Here is a 20,679-nt window from a genome sequence, read left to right as displayed (position 1 = left end):
TTTTGGACTACAGTGACCCCATGGGACAGACTAGAACTGCCCTCTAGAGTTTTCCAGGCTGTAATCTTTATGGAAGCAGATTGCCAGGTCCTTCTCTCGCAGAGCTGCTGGGTGAGTTCAAACTGCCACCTTTTCAGTTAGCAGCCAATCTCTTAATTCTTGTGCTGCCAGGGCTCTTTCTACACCATCTTTGTTGTTTGTTGTTATGTGCTGTGAAGTCAGACCAACTCTACACCATCTGTTGTTGTTGTTGTTGTTATGTGCCGTCGAGTCGTCCCCGACTCATGGCGACCCCTCCTTGGGTTTCCGAGGCAGTATCACTACGGAAGTAGGATTGCCCAACCTTCCTTCCGAGGAGTGGCTGGTGGGTTTGAACCGCCAGCCTTCTGGTTAGCAGTCAAGTGCTTTAGCCACTATGCTACCAGAGCTACACCATCTAGGGACTCCCAATTCTTCAGACAATGCAGGGCATAAACATCCTTTGGATGCTCTAGAAAGCAAAGGCTGGTTTAACAAATCAATCCAAATTAAACCAGATAGCAGGGGCAATATTTCACCTCCTTGAGAGCTGTTGGAACCACTTTAGTGTCAATGCATATGTTAATTACCTACAGTTCTCATCTTTTTCTTAAAGTTAGTCCCTTAGGTCCTCTGCTTGATAATCCTGGTAGTAGGTTCTCCAGGTTGCGTGTCATTTCAACACCACTGAAGTTCTTCAATAACAATCTCTCTTGTCCAGACATTTCCCCATAGCCCTTGGGTTGTTTGAAATCAATGAGGACTTGTTCCTCTGCACTTTAGGGTGCTGGGCAGTGGAGCCATGAATGGAGAGAGCAGCAAGACTCGTTGCAGACCTCATGCTGCAGGGTCTGAGGAGCTTCCCCTGAGAAAGGGGTGGCTGGGTGCCCCCGGCTGAGTTTCTTTGCAATTCCTTCCCAGCATTTCTGCAGCACCATCAGCCCAGCTGTTCCTGCTAGTTCCACGCTGCTCAGGTGCCGGGTCGTTGTCTGCAGTGAGGCCTGGAGACCCAGAATCCAGGTTCATGGGGCGCTGGGCAGCCCAGTCCAAATCAGTCCCGATAGAGGAGGAGAGAGCACAAGTGACAGGCTCAAGATCACACAGAGAACTAGAGCCAATCCGTTTTCACTGACGGGGAGCATCTCTGAGACAGAGAATCACAGAATGTCAGGGTAGGAGGAAGGCTCTCAGCTTCAGGGCACTCTGAGAGGGGAAGCAGCTTACCCAAACTCCAGCCAGGGCTGACCCTTGAATTCAGGTATTCAGACGTCAGCCTGATGACTTTTCCATTAAAGGTGGGCCAAGAAGTGGATGCCACCCCCTCCATCCTTACCCTGAAGCTGGGCTGCTGGCTGCATGGCTATACAAGCGTTATTGGAGGAGGGGCTTGGTGAGGGAGATGTCAAGGCTTTCCGCACACCTGAACTAGTGGCTTCAAGCAAGGGAGTCCAGAGCCCCTTTCCCGTGCCTTGGCACTGACTCTGAGGCAGCACCCCAGACTGGAGCCCTGCCCCGCCTGGGGCCCCTGTGGTGTCAGTGACTGCTGGGTGGGGTTCCTCCCAAGAGGACAGGTCTAAAGTAGAGTCAGTCAGAGAGGCAGCAGAAGGGATTTTATCTTAAGTCCTCCCTTTGGGGATCACCAGGTGTTTGTGAAAGCCTCAGAAGTGCTTGCTGTGTAGTGGGAGCCCCTTTGCAGCACTGCATGAGGGCAGGGAAAGGACTGGGCGAGGGCTGGGTGGGGTGGGGTGGGGAGAGTACCACATCCGGTGAGCGCTGCCTCTTCTCCTTTCATACCTGTGGGTATTTTCCTGGAGCCCACCTCCTTCTTGACCCCTGCTGAAGACTGGAGCATTTCTTGAATCTTCATGTGGCTGGGGCTTGTGTCCCCTGAAGAGGGAGTTCTTTGGGGGCTTCATGCCAGGGCTCTGGAGCCTCAGTGGATCCCTTCTGGGATAGCAATTTGGTGAGGAGAGGCCTTGGGGAGAGGGGTGTATGGGGTGTATGGATTCAGCCTGGGTGCTTGAGGTGGTGGTGTTCTCTGGTGAGATTCAGACCCCAGACAGAAGGGACTGGGCAGTTTGACACCAGGCAGTAGGGAATCAAAGGCTAGGGCATAGCTGTCACCACTCAGGTATTACATGGTGGCCCTGGGAGAAGAGAGCCCCCAGGGGCTCCCCACTTTGAAGCTTCAGGATTCATTCATTTCACCTAGCAAATTATGCTTCTTAGCTATAGCTGCCATCCCAAAATGCAGCCAAGAGTGTTTTCTGTTGTAAAGGCAGTCCTACTATCTCTCAACATGATGTGGCCAGACATGGCCACCACTATCCCAGAATGCAATTCACATGAGGTACCTCTCTAGCCACTCAGCACAACTGAATGGAGTTTAATTTACCCAATTCCTGAAAGCGTGCAAATTATTAAAAATCTTATCTGGTTTCTTCACTGACTTCTGTGACCATGTCTGGTCTTTTTAGATCTGTTTTCTCCCAGACTGTAGCTTAAATCTAACACCTCAGCTTGCAGGGTGTCTCCCCTTGTTCTGCCCACCCCTTCTTTTTAGCTAGGAAGTAACATAATCTGCAAATCAATACTAAAGTAAATTAAAGGAGCTTCCCAGCCCCAAAGAAAGCCTCTGGGTGACTTCTTTTGTAAAGTTTTGAAAGGATGTTCTCTAATTGGTTTGTAAGTGGAATTTTGGGGTCCTGCACTGTCACTTTGGAGACAAGTGCCTATCCCACAATGCAATGGACAAAGGTGGTCTCTTTGGGCCTAGAGGCAGGCTTGTTGGTGTGGTTACTTGCAGTTGTTAGATAACCATCTCCCCATTTTTTGAGGGGGACATTGCTATTTCTACTCTATGTCACCTGGTTCACCTCCAGAGAGAATTGAGGTTTCACTTGTATTCTCTCTTCCTCCCCCCCACCCCATTGCAGTAACTCCCAGGACTTCAGAAACATAAAAATCCTAAACGTTAAGGAACCTTTAAATCATCTAGTGATCTAGTCCAACTCTTTCATCTCACCTTCTCATTTTAAAGGCAGGGAAACTGAGTCCTAGACAGGGGGCAGAGACTGGCCTAAAGTTGCACAGTTGGATGGGGGCAAAGTTGGGCTTGAACTCAAGCCTCCTGACTGCCAGTCCAGGGCTCTTTCTAGTAACCAGTATATTGGCTACAGCTTCAAAAGTTCCCTCCACCCGGTCCAAACAACCCTTCCATGCTGCCCCAACCCTGACCTCCCCTTTGCCCCCACTACACATAATTTGGGTTATAGCAGAGCATGTTGAACTCGAGGTTCTCGTCCCAGTGCCTCAGGAGCACGAAGAGCTGGCGGGCAGCGGCCTTCAGCATGCTCTGTGTGCGGCCCTCAGGTACCTTCTGCTGCTCCAACCACGAACTGGCCTTGGCGGCCACCAGCTCCCACTCAATAAAGTAGGCAGCAGAGCTGTGCTCCAGCCATGCTAGTGCCACCACTGTGGCCCACAGCTTCCCCATGTGCTCCACTACGACCCTTGCCTCCAAGTCTGGCTTGCCATCAGTTGGGGGCTCTGGGGAGAAGCTGTCACAGGTGGGGTACTGTGGTGAGGGTCTGGTGCACAGCTGGAGAGTTGGGGTCTTTGACTCGGGCTGGCGGGCAGTGAGGGACACTCGGTGGCAGGTGAAGGGCGAAGTCCACTTAAGCTTCTCCATGGGGATGTGGGTGGCCTCACAGAAGGCATGGTTGAGCAGGAATGCTCCTGAGGCCAGCTGCAGAGACACCTGTGTGTAGGGGAGCCCCTCAGTGGCCCTCAAACGTTTTCATTCTTAGATCCCCAGTCCATGCAAAACTCTAGTTCTACATCTCTCCCCACTCCCAGGGGGTATGTGGGATTCCAGGCTAAGCACCACCTGAGTATCACCTTTCTCCACCCCACAGGCACTTTGTAGTCATCGCTGTCCAAGTCCAACTCAACATCTTCACTTCAAACCTGTCTAACATTGCGAATGGACCTAGCTGGGCCATAGGACTGTCCACTGCTATCCAGTGGACTCTGGGCAGCCCATCCCCTCTCCTTGCCCCTACACTAGTCAGTTCCCATTAGCTCTACTTTCTAAAGAGCGCTGGAACCCATCACCTGCCTCATGCTCTCCTGGCCTGTACTTTACCTCTTTTGCCCAACATACCTTTCCTGCAGCCATTAAGCATTGACTCCATTGCTCTTTGACTTAAATCAGTTCAATGGCTTCTTTTTGTCTCTTGAAATAAGTTTAAAATATGACTCACAGAGCTCTGCAATGATCTGGCCTTGCTTTGTCCTTATCACTTATCCCCTCAAATTCCATTCTCCAGCTAACCAAGCACTCTCTTTCCTCTCTCTCATCCCTCAGGTCTTGGCTCAACCATTACCTCCTTCAAGAATTTATGCTTGATCCCTTCCCCACCTCAAGCTTGGCTTAGATGTCTTCCTCTCCTATTTTCCCTCACCAACTGACCTGTCCTACACAGCTCCCAGGGATAATAATGGCCTGGTTCTTTGTCTGTGTTCCCACTAGATGCTTGGTGCCATGAGGGCAGGGACTGTATCAAGTTCAAGATGGTCTCCCTAGGGTCTGGCACTGTGTCTGACACAGTAAATACTTGTGGAGTGGATGGATGTGGAGTGCTCTATTGCCTCAGAAATTTGGAGACTTAAGTGACACCATGTACTGTGTATGCAGGGACAGAGCTGCACAGAGAAGCTCAAACTGTGTCCCTCTTCCAAGAACCTCTGGGCCCAAGCCTGTTGGGCTCTAGGCATGGCAGGGCAAGGTTCTCCTGCTCTTCAGTTGAGAGAAGCCCTCTCTAGACCTGGCTTCTTGCCCTGCCACAGAGGGATGGGGCATCTGCAGTGACACTTGCTAAACATGGAGCATGTCCCTGGGGTGTTAATTTTACTCACTTGTGAGTCATTTCAAGGCTTATTTTTATATATTGAAAAACAGACACATAGATAGATGGTAGAGTAGAATGCAAAATTCCCCTGAATTTTTAAAGTGAAGACAGCATATTGCAGATAATTTTTGTGATGCTGGCATTGGCTTCTAGCAATATCCTTAGACCCCTGGGGGTTGGAGACCCCCTGCAAACTCTCTCTGCCCTGCTGGCTGCTTGAATGGAAAGGTCTAGGAAGCTCCAGTTCCAAGGGGACTTGAGCTGTAAAACCAAAGTCTTCCTTCCTTTGGGCAGGAGGAGAAGTGGGTGGAGGGGTCCAGGAGGCCCCACTGCTACATGTTGGGGATGAGGTCTGGCATCTGGGCTACTCACCAGGGGCACATAGTCAAGGTTCTGGTTCCCCGAAGGTGACTCTGGAGTCTTGCTCAGTGGCTTGCCCAGGAAGCCCTTGGCTGCTCGCATCAGCAGCCTGGACTTGTTGAGACTCAGTCTGTGTGAGGGGAGGTGGAGAGGTCACAGCTGCCATGGGGTGGTGGTGGTGGTGGTGGTGGTGGTGTCCCCAGTCATCCCACCACTAGTACCCACCCAGCAGCCTCTGAAAGTGAGGGCCAGAAAGGATCCAATAGATGGCTTCCTCCAACCTCTGCATTTGACAGCTGGGGAGACTGAGGTCTGGAGTGAAGCGGAGGCATTTTCCAAAAGTAACCCAGTGAGCTAGCAGCTGAGCCAGGACCCATGCTAATGTTCTTTGTATGACCTCTTTCTCTCGCTCTCTCTTTTAATTGTTGTAAAATATATATGTAACATGACATTTGCTTATTTACATTTTTCAAATGTATACTTTAGTGATGTCAAGTATACTATGTGCAATCATTTATGATCCTCTTTTGATACTGTCTTCTTGTTCAGCCCAGTGGTCAGAGAGTCCCATGCCTGCCCTCTAAGGGTATCTGCATGTGAAAAGAGACCACGGAAGTAAAGTAGATGAACTACAGTCTGGGACTGTTAGGCAGTGTGATACCTGGGAGACGGTGATATCTCTGGGTAGGGAGGCCTGCTTGGCACCCTTCAAACTGCACTTTATTGCTTATTTTGTCTAAACGTAAGGCTGGGCCTGCCTTCAGCTTTCAAGCCAGGAACATCCCCAAGGGAAATAGGTGGTATTGAGCACACCCTTTACTGGAAATCCCACTTACCTGGATCCAAAGAGAGTCTCGGGGGTCTTCACAGAAGAAAGGGTGGTGGTGGTCTGACTGTGCAGGGTACCTGGAGTCACAGAACGACAAGGTTGAGCCCTGACCAATGACTCTGTCCAACTGCTCATTGCCTGGCTGGGGAAATGTAGAGACCCACAGAGGGGCAAGGGCCTGCCTATGTCTGTATCCGTAGGGATCAGAGCTAACTATTAGGCTGCTGACCTAGCCGACACGAGGAGAGGAGGAATATGTAGACTCATATGTAAGAAACTGTCCTACAAGTCTCCTAGGCTGGTGGGCTCCTTGTGTCTTCTGGAAGGTAACCTGTAGGGGCCATGACTGTTTCATGTCAACCTCCCTCATCCCAAAATGGTGACATTAAGTTTACCTCCCTGGGATGCTGCTGTAGGATTCTGGGTAGAGTGCTTTGGTAGACTATTCCCTCAGCTAGGAATTGGGAGGCCTGATTCCAGACCCAGCTTTGTCACTGATTTGCTGTGTGACCTTTGACTCTTAGAGTCTCAGTTTCCTCTTAAACTAGGGATGATTCTATTTATCTCTTCCAGAGCTGTGGAAGTCCTGAGGACCTTGTAGGTGCTAAGGCCCTCTCCCAACCCAAGTCTCAATCAACATAACCATCTTCATTAAGAAAAGAGATGGCACTGGCTGCCCACTCACCTTCAGAAGCCATGTGCTTCTCACCACTGGGGCATGTAGTCTCAGAAACAGGCACAGTGGATCTCTCCTCCAGGTCTACAACAGAGGAAGCCAGTGAGCCCTCACCCCTCCCAGCCCTCCCTTCTCACCTCCCGACCCCCTAGGATGATGGCCCTGATTCACAGGCCCTGGGGGTAGGATGGGGCAGCAAAATCAGGGTTTCTTTCCCTGCTTGGATGGGCCTTCATTTTCCAAAGACATCACCACTGCCCAACTATAAGATTCAGGCGCTCCTGGGGTCAAATGCCAACTCCCCCATTGACTGGGTGTTGTTAGGTGCCTTTGAGTCGTAGTGACTCTATATACAACAGAATGAAATGCTGCCTGGTCCTGAACCATCCTCACAATTGTTATGTTTGTGTCCATTGTTGCAGGCACTATGTCAATCCACCTCATTGAGAGTCATCCTCTTTTTTGCTGACCAAGTATGATGTTCTTCTCCAGGGGCTGGTCCCTCCTCATAACATGTTCAAAGTATGTGAGATGAGGTCTCACCTTCCTCACTTCCAATGAGCATTTTGGATGTAATTCTTCCAAGACAGATTTGTTCTTTCTTCATTCAACATTCTTCACCAACACCATGATTCAAATGCATCAATTCTTTTTCAGTCTTTCCTTGTCCAGGTTTTGCACGCACATGAAACTACTGAAAATACCATGGTTTGGGTCAGGTGCACTTTAGTCCCTCAAAGTGACATCTTTGCTTTTGAACACTTTAAAGAGGTCGTCTGCAGCAGATTTTCTCAGTGCAACACATCATTTGATGTCTTGACTGCTGCTTCCATGGGTGTGCATTGTAGATCCAAGTAGAATGAAGTCCTTGACAACTGGAATCTTTTCTCCTTTATCATGATGTTGCTTATTGGTCCGGTTGTGAGGATTTTTTTTTTTTTTCCTTTGAGATGTAACTCATACTGAAGGCTATAGTCTTTGATCTTCATAAATAAGGGTTTCAAGTCCTCTTTGCTTTCAGCAAGCAAGGTTGTGTCATCTATATATCACGGGTTGTTAATGAGTCTTCCTGCAATCCTGATGCCACATTCTTCTTCATGTAATTCAGCTCCTTGGATTATTTGCTCAGCATACAGATTGAATAAGTGTGGTGAAAGATTACAACCCTGACCCACATCTTTCCTGATTTTCAACCATGCAGTATCCCCTTGTTCTGTTCAAATGACTGCCTCTTGGTCTATGGACAGGTTCCACAGGAGGACAATTAAGTGTTCTGGAATTCCCATTCTTTGCAATGTTGCAAATGCCTTTGCACAGTCAATAAAACAAGGTAAACATCTTTCTGGTATTCTCTGCTTTCAGCCAAGATCCATCTGATATCAGCAATGATATCCCTTGTTGCGTGGCCTCTTCTGAATCTGGCTTGAATTTCTGGTACCTTGTCTATGTACTGCTGCAACCATTTTTGAATTATCTTCAGGAAAACTTTACTCCTGCGTGATATTAGTGATATTGTTCAATAATTTCTGCATTCTATTGGATCATCTTATTTTGAAATGAGCACAAATATCTCTCTCTTCCGGTCAATTGCCAGATGGCTGTCTTCCAAATTTCTTGGCACAGACAAGTGAGAGCTTCCAGTGTTGCATCCATTTGTTGAAACGTCTCAGTTGGTATGTTGTCAGTTCCTGGAGGGTTGTTTTTTGTCAATGCCTTCAATGTAGCTTGGACTTCTTCAATACCGTTGGCTTTTGATCATATGTTATCTTCTAAAATGGATGAACATCAACCAATTCTTTTTGGTACAGCAACTCTGTGTATTCCTTCCACTTTTTTTTTTTTTTTTTAGCTGCTTCCTGCGTTGTTCAATTTTTTGTCTGTAGAATCCTTCAGCATTGCAAATTAAGGCTTAATTTTTTTCTTCAGTTCTTTCACCTTGAGAAATGTGAACTGTGTTCCTCCCTTTTGGTTTTCTAACTCCAGGTCTTTGCTAGTTTCATTCTAATACTTTATCTTGTCCTCTTGAGCCTCACTTTGAAATCATCTGTTCAGCTCTTGTATGTCATCATTTCTTCCTTTCACTTTAGCTACTCTACTTTCAAGAACAAGTTCCAGAGTCTCTTTTAACACCCATTTTAGTCTTTTCTTTCTTCCCTGCCCTTTTTAACGATTTTTTGCTTTCTTCATGTATGATGTCTTTGATGTCATTCCACAATTCCTCTGGTCTTTGGTCATTAGTATTCAGTGTGTGAAATTTACTCTTGAAATTGTCTCTAAATGCAAGTGGGATATACTCAAGGTTATACTTTAGCTCTCATGGACTTGTTTTAATTTTCTTCAGCTTCAACTTCAACATGCATAAGAGCAATTAATAGTCTGTTCTGCACTGACCCCTGGACTTGGTCTGACTGATGATATTAAGTTTCTCCACCATCTTTTTCCACAGATATAGTCTATTTGATTCCTGTGCATTCTATCCTGTGAGGTCCATATTTATTGTTGCCATTTATACTGTTGAAAAAAAGGTATTTGTAATGAATAAGTCATTGGTCATACAAAATCTATCCAGCATGATTTCTATGACCAAGGCCATATTTTCCAGCTACTGATATGTCTTTGTTTCCAACTTTCATATCTCAATCACCAGTAATTATTAATCCATCTTGATTGCATGCTTGATCAATTTCAGACTGCGAAGTTTGTAAAAATCTTCAGTTTCTTCATCTTTGGAATTAGTGGTTGGTGCATAAGTTTGAATAATAGTCAAATTAACTGGTCTTCCTTATAGGCTTATGGATATTATCCTATCACTGACAGTGTTGTATGTCAGGGATAGATATTAAAATGTTCTTTTTGATGATAAGTGTCATACATTCCTTTCCCAATTTGTCATTCCTTGCATAGTAAAAAAAAAGAAAACAAAAAAACACATTGCTGTCGAGTCGAATCTGACTCATAATGACCCCTCCTTGGGTTTCCAAGGTGGTATCACTACAGAAGTAGATTATCCAACCTTCCTTCCAAGGAGTGGCTGGTGGGTTTGAACCACCAGCCTTCTGGTTAGCAGTCAAATGCCTTAGGCACTATGCCACCAGAGCTCCTTCCATGCATAGTAGACCATATGATTATCTTATTAAAAATGGCTAATACAAGTCCATTTCAGGTCACTAATGCCTATGATATTGATCTTCATGCATTCCCATTGATGACTTCCAATTTTCCTAGCTGTGTAACCCTGGGAAAATTATTTCCTTTATCAGTTTTTATTGTAACTGCGGGTAATAGTGACTACCTCACTGACTTGTTGTTGAGGATTAAATGAGATAATACCAAGACAGAATTTAGTGTCTACCACATTGTAAGTGCGTAATAAAAGTAAGCAAAATCAAGGTCTTGAGTTACAGACCCAGCAGGGAAGGAGGAACAGGTCAAGGCCTGGGGGTGGGGTGGGGAGAAGAAGTGAGCACCTGGCACCAGCCTGGCCTCACTGAGGAGTGGGTCGCATGCCAAGTCTCCAGGGAGAGAAGGACCAGAACATGGCATTGGCTGGTGAGAGGGATTTGAGTTTCATCATCTATCAAATAGGTATAATAATCACACATGCTTCTTTCAAAATGCTTAATCAAGGTGATCATTTTTATAATTACTATTTGGAGCTCTGGTAGCATAGTGGATAAGACACTTGCCTGCTAACCAGAGGGCTGGCGGTTCAAACCCACCAGCCACTCCTCGGAAGGAAGGTTGGGCAATCCTACTTCTGTAGTAATACTGCCTCGGAAACCCAAGGAGGGGTCGCTATGAGTCAGGTTTGACTCGACGGCACATAACAACAACAACAACAACATTTCAAGGAAAAGAGAGCGATGAGTGATTTACCATAAAGTAATAATTAAATTATGGAAAAAGCTTCATGTACAAGTATGTTTGTATAAGCTTCTATCTTCCCCATGGGATCATTAGCTTTGTGGTGGCCAAGATGGAGCTCTGTTCATTGTTGAGTACTCAGGACCACACAAGACTGAACTAGTGACTGACTGGCTGTGGCTGAATGACTGAGGGAACCAGGAGGCAAATAGCATGGTGGTTAACCTTACAGGTTCTGGTGCCAGACACTGCCTGGGTTCAAGTGTTGGCTCTACTACATATTAGCTGTGTGATCTTAGATAAACCACTTAACCTCTCTGAGGCTCTTTCTTCATCTCCTTATGGGGATGGTAAAATAAGCTCCTTTGGATAGTTGTAAAGCAGCATCAATAATCAGAATAGACCCTCAGTGCCTGTTAGCCACTGGCATCCTTAAGGAGGGAAAAGGCTTGGGCTGGAATAAGAGTTTAGAAGTCAGAAACAATGGGGTGTGATTCAGAGGACAATTGAAAGGGAACAATTTGTGATTTTGATGGAAGTCAGAGGCCACCAAGAGCTGAGCTGTGGAGAAAGAAAAGAGTAGACCAGAAATTGCCTCTAGCCTGGAAGCTGCATTTGGTTCAGAGGTAGAGCAGGTTCCCCCTGGTTCTGGAGGCCATGAGGAAATCAGAGTTGGCAGAACTCCTTAATTCTGAAAAGTTCCTCCAAAGTTCTGCCTCTTCACAGAGTAGTCCTTTTTTAACCCATCAATGTTTTCAGCACTTCCTAGTCCCTCATGTAAAACAATCTTATGATCTGGGTAGCTGGGCTTATGGCCAAGTAGGACCTCTGATGTCGCTCTCATGCATACCAGAGGGGACACCAAGTGTCTTCCTTCTCTAGTGCTGCTATAACAGAAATACCACAAGTGATGGCTTTAACAAATAGGAATTTATTCTCTTACAGTTTGTTGCTGTTGTTTTTAGGTGCTGTTGAGTCAGCTCCGACTCATAGTGACCCTACGTACAGCAGAACAAAACACTGCCCTGTCCAGCATGAGCCTTACAATGCTTGTTATACTTGAGCCCACTGTTGCAGCCACTGTGTCAATCCATCTTGTTGAAGGCCTTCCTCTTTTCTGTTGACCCTCCACTTTACCAAACATGATATCCTTCTCAAGGGAATGGTCCCTTGTGAAAATGTGACCAAGGTGGGTGAGATGAACCCTGGCCTTATCACTTCCAAGGAGCATTCTGGCTACACTTCTTCCAGGACAGATCTGTTAGTTCCTTTGGCAGTCCATGGTACTTTCAGTATTCTTTGCCACACCACAACTCAAAAGCATCAACTCTTCTTCGAACTCCTCTTCTTCGGTCTTCCTTATTTATTGTCCAGCTTTCACATGCATATGAGGTGACAGAAAACAACATAGCTTGGGTTAGGCACGCCTTAGTCTTCAAAGAGACATCCGTGCTCTTCAGCACTTTAAAGAGGTCTTTTGCAGCAGATTTGCCCAGTGCAATAAGATGTCTGATTTCTTGACTGCTGCTTCCATTGGTACTGATGTGGATCCAAGTAATATGACAACTTCAATCTTTTTTCCATTTATTTATTTATTTATGCTGCTTATCGGTCCAGTTGTGAGCATTTTCATTTTCTTTATGTTTAGGTGTCATCCATACTGCAGATTATAGTCTTTGATCTTCATCAGTAAGTGTTTCAAATCATCTTCACTTTCAGCAAGCAAGGTGTGTCATCTGTTTATTGCAGGTTATTAATGAGTCTTCCTCTAATCCTGATGCCTTGTTCTTCATATAGTCCAGCTTCTCAGATTATTTGTTGTGAAAGGATACAACCCTGACACACTCCGTTCCTGATTTTAAAACATGCAGAATCCCCTTGTTCTGTTAGAACGACAGCCTCCTGGTCTATATACAGGTTCCTCACGAGCACAATTAAGTGTTCTGGAATTCCCATCCTCCTCAATGTTATCCATAATTTGTTATGAGCCACAGAGTCGAATGTTTTTGCATAGTCAATGAAACACAAGTAAACATCTTTCTGGTCATTTTTTGCTTTCAGCCAAGATCCATCTGACATCAGCAATGATATCCCTCATCCCACATCCTCTTCTGAATCCAGCTTGCATTTCTGGAAGTTCCCTGTAAATATATTGCTGCAACTCTTTTTGAATTATCTTCAGCAAAATTTTACTTGTATGTGATATTAACGATACTGTTTGACAATTTCCACATTCTGTGGGATCAGCTTTCTTTGGAATGGATAAAATATGGATCTCTTTCAGTCAGTTGGCCATGTTGCTCTCTTCCAAATATTTTGGCATACATACATTTTTCACTGGCCAATTGTCTGAGAAGTGGATAGCCCCTTCCTTCTTCTGAGTCTGTCTTAGTCTGGGAGCTCCACTGAAACTTGTCCACGATGGGTGACCTTGCTGGTATTTGAAATGCTGATAGTATAGCTTCCAACCTCACTTTTACAGTTTAGGAGGCTAGAAGTCTGAATTCAGAATGCTGGCTCAAGGGGCTGGGTGAAGGCCCCTTGATCTTCGGCTTTAGCTCTGCATCTTGTTCCAGGCCCACTGGAGTTAGAGCCTTCTCCTAACTCATGCAGCTATTGGCTGCTGAGGCTGATGAACCCAGGATTGATAGGTAAAGGGGTGCAATCCCAAGGCCAGCAGGGAACACGGCAAGCCACGGGTGTCCAAGTCCAGGAACAATGCCAAGATTGGCAGGCAACATAGTAGGCCACTGGTTCAAGTCTAGGAATAGGAGATGAAGACTGGGCCAATGTAGGATCCAAATGTGCCAAAAAGCTAGAGCCCTTTCCGGAAACTTCTCTGTATATACCAGAAGCAGGCCACACCCAAAGGTAACTCCCCTTCAACTGCTTAGCTACTCATAGCAGAGACGACCTTCAGGGTGATTACAGTCTCATCATGGGGAATAAATACATCCAGCTGCTAAGCCACTCAGAACCACAGCCCAGCCAAGTGGGCACACAACCTTAACTACCACACTAAACAACAGGTTAGGACTAGTGCAGTAGTTATGTTGTCTTTAGAGAGACAGAAAGACACACACAGAACACAAAGGGGTAAAGCCATTCTGTCAATTCGTGCAAGGTCAGTGGCCCTAGTTTGCAAAAAGATCAAATCATGGATCAAATCATGGACCTGAGCTGTAGGGGCAATTAATCCAGTGAAGACTGAGAGCAAGCTACTGGGAATCCTGAAAGAAACCGATGGTGGAACTCAGACAGATGGGATTGCCCCTTCGCTCTTTGCTTTGTTAGGTTCTCTGGCATTTGGTGCCCAGAAGAACTCAGAAGTTGGTGGCAGAGAACAGCCACTAGAGTTAGCAGATCTTCAAAGGAGAGAAGGTGGGGGGGTGGTGTGATGGACTGAATTGGGTTCCCCAAATTATGTGTAGAAGTTTTAACCCCTGTACCTGTGACTATGACCCTGTCTGGAAATAAGGTTTTTTTTTTTTTTGTCATGTCAATGAGAGCATATTGAAGTAGAATGGGTCTGAAACCTAATCCTTTCTGAGTGGTGTCTCACAAAAAGAGAATACAGCACAGAGAGACACACTCAGGGGATGAGACCACATGAAGTTCCATCTGCCAGCCAAGGAATGCCAAGAAATGCCCAAGGCTACAGAAGCTGATAGAAAGGAGTTTTCCCTAGAGCTAACAGAGAGGGAGAGAGAGCATAGCTCTGCCCACAATGTCCTGAATTTGATTCCTAATTTCCAGACTGTAAGACACTAAATTCCTATTCTTTAGAGCTACCCATTGGTGGTTTTGTTATGGCAGCCTTAGGTAACTGAGACAGATGGTATGAGCAAGTGGGTAGGGAAGAGGTGCTCCTCTCTGGCTCCTGGCACTCTTGGCAAGGCTGTATTAATGGCCGTGTACTTGGGCCATGTTGAAACTCTCTGCATCTCAGGCGTTGGAGAGCCTGGGAGGCCTGACCTTGCCCAGGGGCCCAGAGCGTAGAGGCCTCTGCGGCCTTGGGCATGAAGCTGTGGTAACCTCAGGGGCCCAGGTTTCTGAATACAACCAAAATGGCTCTTACTTAGGTTTTGAAATTTGCCATCTCCTGCTGCTGTTTCTCCCCCAAGCATAGTCTGGGACCGTCCAAAGCTGGCAGAGATGCCTCTCAGCTGTCGGGTCAGGCCCCGTGAGCTGGCCATCCGTGTTGCAGCACCTTCATAGAGGGAAAGAAGAAGGAGTCAAATGAATACAAATGTGTTGGTCCTTTGCATCGTTCCTAAGACCAACAGAAATGATTTTGGCTTTGATCTTTTTAATTATCCAAAGGCAGGAAGACATTGTAAAAATTAGGTCCATAAGCTTTGGAGTCAGAAAGACCTGGGTTTGAATTCTAGCCCGATGTCTCACTAGGTAGGTGAGGCGATTAATGACTCTGAGCCTCAGTTTCTTCAGCAGGAAAATGGGGATAATAATATCTATCTTGCCTAGCCGATACTGTTGTTGAGACAATTGTTCAGAAAGCAGCAGTGTTTTCTAGTTAGTTAAAAGGCTGGAATTCTCAGGGACACCCCATTCTCCTTCTGTCCTAGTTTGCTGTCTCAGAGACCTGGGTTCAAATCCCCTGCCCACCAGGGCAAGCCACTGAAGACCCAGGGCATCACCAATGGGGGACAGATAGAAGAGAGATAAAGCTACAGCACACAAAACATGTTTTGGGGAACCCTACTCTTGGAGAGCAATAGTTCTGTAAACTGCTCCTTAAAACACAAAGAGTTTGGGTGGGAAATCAGTTTTGGAAAATCTGTATACTGTAGTCCATTCTCTGAGCCTCATTGTTTATTAATGCACTAAAGGCTCTGAGAAGTCAGGCAGTAAAGAAAACTTTCAAACTTTATTTTGTCCACTGTTTCTGAAGGAGCTCTGGTGGCGTAGTGCCTAAGGCATTTGACTGCTAACTAGAAGGCTGGCAGTTCAAACCCACCAGCCACTCCTCTGAGGGAAGGTTGGGCAATCTACTTCCATAGTGATACTGTTTCGGAAACCCAAGGAGGGGTTGCTACGAATCGGATCCGACTTGACGGCAGTGAGTGAGTGTTTCCTAAATGTATTTCCTATGCTTGTGCTGAATGATTGTTAATAAGAAACAAGACCAGGGTTCTAGTTCTGTGGAATACTTTGGAAAGTGCTCATCCAGATCTTGGGGAGCTTTGGGACTTGGTTAAGATATGGGCCAGGTCCTTCAGTCTCCCAGGTTGTAGCTACAGATGCTAACAGACATGTCAGAGATGGGTGGAAAGGAGAGACAATGAAAATGCAACAGTCCCTGCTAGAGAGCTGCTGGCCTGAGCCTGAAAGGAGAGCACTTAAGGGTGGGAGAGAGGGGCGTGGGTCATTGACTGTTTTGTTAGGGGTTGATTCATATGCACCCTTGACACCTGTGAATGCTATCTTTTTTGGAAATTGTATCTTCTCAGATTTAATTGATTAACACGAAGTCATACTGGTGTAGAGTGAGCCCCACCTAATCCAATATGACTGCTATTCTTATATAAGATGAAGGAAACAGGCACCAAGGGAAGATGGCCCATATCAGTGTGGAGGCTGAGATTGAGTGCTGCTGCCACAAGCCAAGGAACACCTGGGGCCATCAGGAGCTAGAGGAGACAAGGAAGGACCTCCTCCTCTGGAGGCTTTGGAGGCAGCCTGGTCTGGTTAACACCTTGATTTCTGACTCCTAGCCTCCAGAACTGTGAGAATAAATTACTATTGTTTTAAGCCACCCTAACTCAACTCCCTGTTGTCAAGTTGATTCCACTCATAGCGACCCCTCTTTGGGTTTCTGAGGCAGTATCTCTACAGAAGTAGATGGCCCAACCTTCTTTCCGAGGAGTGGCTGGTGGGTTTGAACCTCCAGCCTTCTGCCTAGCAGTCAAATGCCATAGGTACTGTGCCACCAGAGCCTCCCAGTTTGTGGTAATTTGTGACAGCAACCCTAAGAAAGGAATATAGCACTACAGATATGAAGAGGGGGGCAGGAGGAATGAAGAAAGGGCCCAGTTTGTTTTCAAACAGGATTCTTTCAGGTCCCTAGAAAAGGGACCCACAAGGACAGGAAAATATAACTTAGCAAAGAGGTACAAATAGCTCATAAACATATGAAAAGTGTCCCACAAACAAATTCCCCAAAGAAAAATTCTCTTCTCACCCATCAGACTGGCAGAGTTTAGAAGGACAAACAATATTCAGTGTTGTGAGTTTGGACATTGGAATAACCTTTGGGTGGGGGAAAATTTGGTGACATACATCATGATTTTAAATGGGCCTACCCCTTGGTATTTCAATTCTAAGATTTAATTAGCCCTGAGAAGATGACCAAACAGGAGCATGAAGATGGTCTTTGCAAGATGCTTTCTCATTCTCAAAATGGGAATAAACTGAAGGTCTAGTAATGGATGGTTAGAGAAGTTGTGATCAGTCTTAAGAGGCAGTGGAGTGCAGTGGTGAAAGCCTAGACTCTGGACCCAGGCCACTCAGATTCAAAGCTTGACTCTGCCCTTCAGTGGGTGGGTGACCTTGGGCAAGTCACCTTACCCATCTCAGCCTGTTTCTCCATTGGTAAAATGGAGGTAATAACAATACCTACTTTGCAGAACTGTTTGAGGATGAAATGATTTAATCTATTAAAAGTGCTTTGGGATACTATCTAATTGACCATTATTATGATGACACCCCTCCTATAAGAGAATATGCTACAGCCATTAAAACGATGATACAGATTCATCTTCATAGCAACAACTTCCACATCCATGTTTTGTAAAATATAGCACACATTGGTATGGTCCAATTCACACACAACTGTCTGTCTGTTTTTTGGTATCTCTACATGAGGACATCCATAGGGAGACGTCTGGAAGGACGATCACACCAACACCAAGCAGGTAACTAGCTGTCATTTCTGGATGTCTGCTACTTCCAGTCATTTTAATTTATTTTACATATTCATACATTTTGGAATTTTCTACAATGAGGTCAATGTCCCAACTGGAAATATACAGTAAAGTCACTCTCATCTGGTGGGAAAATGGAGTGGAGCTATTTCACACCCTTTTGCAGAGCAGTGGTATGGGGCCCATGTGCCCACCACCCTTTAGTGGCCACATCATCCACTGTGGGCTTTTCTGCTTTTGGGCCTTTCCTTGTATCCCTCCCTGCAAGTCTGTGTTCCTTCCTATCTTAGCCCCCTCCGTCAGCCCACGGGGGCTGCTTGGTCCTCAGAAGTACTACAGCTACCCACATATCTTACCACAGTTGGGGTACTCCACCACAGTGGGCAGGTACCGACGCTGGCTCATGTCCACAGGTACAAAAGTGGTATATTTGCTGATGACATTGCAGGCCCTGCTGGTGTGCACGGCATTCACCTGGTAGCGACGGCTGGAGCCTGCAGCGAGGAGAAGCCGGTGGGTCCTCCCTAATTCAGAAAGTCCTCGCAGAAACAGAAGCTCTGGAGGCTAAAAGTTCTCATCTTTGGGATTAAATGAGTCCTTCAAATCAAGGGGTTGCCAACTGACCAATTAAGGACATTATTATTATTATTATTTTAAAAAGAACCAACATTATTAACCTCCATCATCATTTCACATCATCATTAAAGGACCTTTTAATATAAAATGGTAAGGCATTATCTCAGAATAAAGGACAGCTGCTTTCCTTAAATAAGCTTTGCACTATAAAAATAACTCTCTGTGTGGTCTGTATTGATTTTTACATTTTGCAGCTGCGTGAGGAGAACTTTGCTGCAGGACTTCGTTGACCCCTGGCTGATGACCGAGCTCACTGCCATCGAGTCAGATCTGACTCATAGAGACCCCTCCTTGGCTTTCTGAGATGGTATAACTACAGAAGTAGATTGCCCAACCTTCTTTCTGAGGGGTGGCTGGTGGATTTGAACCACCAGCCTTCTGGTTAGCAGTCAAATGCCTTAGGCACTACGCCACCAGAGTTCCCCCTTTTGGACTGATGGGTAGGGATCATTAATGTGGTCCATTGAATCAGTGAGAAGATTGAAAATCAGAGAGGGAGGATGACTTGTGCATGGTCACACAGCAAGTTAGTAATGAACTTGAGGGCAGGCCTCAGGACTGTCTGCCCACAAAGCCCAAACTCTTTCCATTTATCAAATAAGCTGTCTCCTTGGCTTGCTGCCTCCCAGAAAGCTGTGAGGAGCCAAGGAGATGAAGGATGGACAGGTGCTTGGCAAGCTGCAAGATGAGGTGATCATGAGGAAAAAAAGAAATGTACATATTATACTAAAATATAAATATTATATAAAGTATGTATTATTTTTATAAATAAATAAATAATAATATTTTAAATAAATAATATAAAATATCATACCTGTCTGTGTGTATATATTTCTACCACCCATCTATCAGTTAGGAGCTCTGGTAGCCTAGTGTCTAAGGCACTTGACTGCTAACCAGAAGGCTGGCGGTTCAAACCCACCAGCCACTCCTCGGAAGGAAGGTTGGGCGATCCTACTTCCGTAGTGATACTGCCTCGGAAACCCAAGGACGGGTCGCTATGAGTCGGGGCCGACTCGACGGCACATAACAACAACAACAACGTCTATCAGTTTGTCATACTCTGGTGGCTTGTGTATTGCTAGAAACTATGCCGCCACTATTTCAAATACCAGCACAGTCACCCATGGTGGACAGTTTCAATGGTGTTTCCACACTAAGATAGACTAGGAGGAAAGGTCTGGTGATCTACTTCCAAACATTAGATCACAGCAACCTTAAGAATCACAACAGAACTTAGTCTAACTCGTTGGCTTTGGACATGTCATCGGGGAAACCAAGCACTGGAGGAGGACATGATGCTTGGTGAAGCAGAGGGCTAGCGAGGGTGAGGGAGACCCTCAGTGAAATGGATGGGCCCAGTAGCTACAACAATAGGCTTGAACATGCTGGCAGTTATGAAGACCGCCCAGGACTGGGCAAGGCCTCATTCTATTGTCTCCAGGGGTTGCAGTCCATGCAAAGGCAGCTGAACAATGGACACTGCTATTGTTGTTCTTAGTTGCAGCTGAGTCTATTACAACTCATGAAGACCCTGGATGTGCAGAGTTGAACTGCCCCACAGTTTTCAAGGCTGTAACCTTTTGGAAGCAGATCACCAGGCTAGTCTTCCCAAGTGCCTCTGGGTGGGTTTGAACTGCCAACATTTTAGCTAGTAGTCAAGCGTAATGGTTTGCACCGTCCAGGGTCCTACAAGGTCTAGATCTAGATCTATGTATTCTCCAAGTGAACTCCATCTCACATATGCTCCATTTGCCAATTCCTGGATGAAATTAGCTCCCTCCATCACCCGGTTATGTAATCTTTTGAATGTGCTAATAGCACTTATCCCACTGCCATCCAGTCAATTCCTATTCATAGTGACCCTATAAGACAGAGTAGAACTACCCTATAGGGATTCCAAGGCTGTAAATCATTTCCCAAGTGGACTGCCACATCTTTTCCCTGCAGAGCGGCATGTGAGTTTGAACCGCCCAACTTTCGGTTAGCAGCCAAGTGCTTAACCACTCCCAGCATTATTTGATTAACGTCTACTTCACTGATGGTCTGGGTCAAGCACTCATGGTAGGGGCTCGGCCTTCGCTGCTCACTGCGCTGTACAGGGCCCATTGTGAGCCTGGACCCTAGACCATCCACAATAAGTAATGGTGCTGCTGAGTGAGTGAATGAGTGAGTGGACCGACTAGGTAGAGGGCTCTGTGGAGAATCGTGGTCCCAGGGAAGCGGGGAATGTGAAGAGGGCTGTTTATGCTGTTCTAGCGCCTGGAGATCCTCCCCGCTGAGTCCCTACAGGAAGCACTGCAGAGGAGAAGCCTGGAAAGTGAGGAGGAGGGAGACCCGGAGGAGAGGGGAAGGAGGATGGGGGGGGGGGAACTGTGGGGTGAGTGTGGAAGTGGAGGCGCCCTGGCGCCTTCCAAGTGTTGGGAGCAGGGGGAGCCT

At 46.2% G+C, this 20,679-nt stretch overlaps 1 protein-coding gene across 1 annotated transcript in view; it reads right to left on the bottom strand.

Moving 5' to 3' along the window:
* Positions 1 to 3,271: 3,271 nt before the first annotated feature.
* Positions 3,272 to 20,679, bottom strand: part of VWA5B1 (von Willebrand factor A domain containing 5B1) — a 53,954-nt gene continuing 36,546 nt past the window's right edge. Inside the window, exons 16-21 of the mRNA XM_042780266.1 lie at positions 17,961 to 18,098; positions 14,739 to 14,870; positions 6,806 to 6,880; positions 6,128 to 6,197; positions 5,304 to 5,421; positions 3,272 to 3,778 (exon numbers count right to left, since the gene is read on the bottom strand). Of these exons, the coding sequence (XP_042636200.1) occupies positions 3,272 to 3,778; positions 5,304 to 5,421; positions 6,128 to 6,197; positions 6,806 to 6,880; positions 14,739 to 14,870; positions 17,961 to 18,098 (1,040 nt within the window). The remainder of the gene's footprint in view (positions 3,779 to 5,303; positions 5,422 to 6,127; positions 6,198 to 6,805; positions 6,881 to 14,738; positions 14,871 to 17,960; positions 18,099 to 20,679) is intronic.

Source organism: Orycteropus afer, unplaced genomic scaffold (genome assembly GCF_000298275.1).
Source record: "Orycteropus afer afer isolate SDZICR_OR568_19922 unplaced genomic scaffold, OryAfe1.0 scaffold00031, whole genome shotgun sequence".
Classification (NCBI taxonomy): domain Eukaryota; kingdom Metazoa; phylum Chordata; class Mammalia; order Tubulidentata; family Orycteropodidae; genus Orycteropus; species Orycteropus afer.
This window is presented reverse-complemented; position numbering and strand designations above follow the sequence as displayed.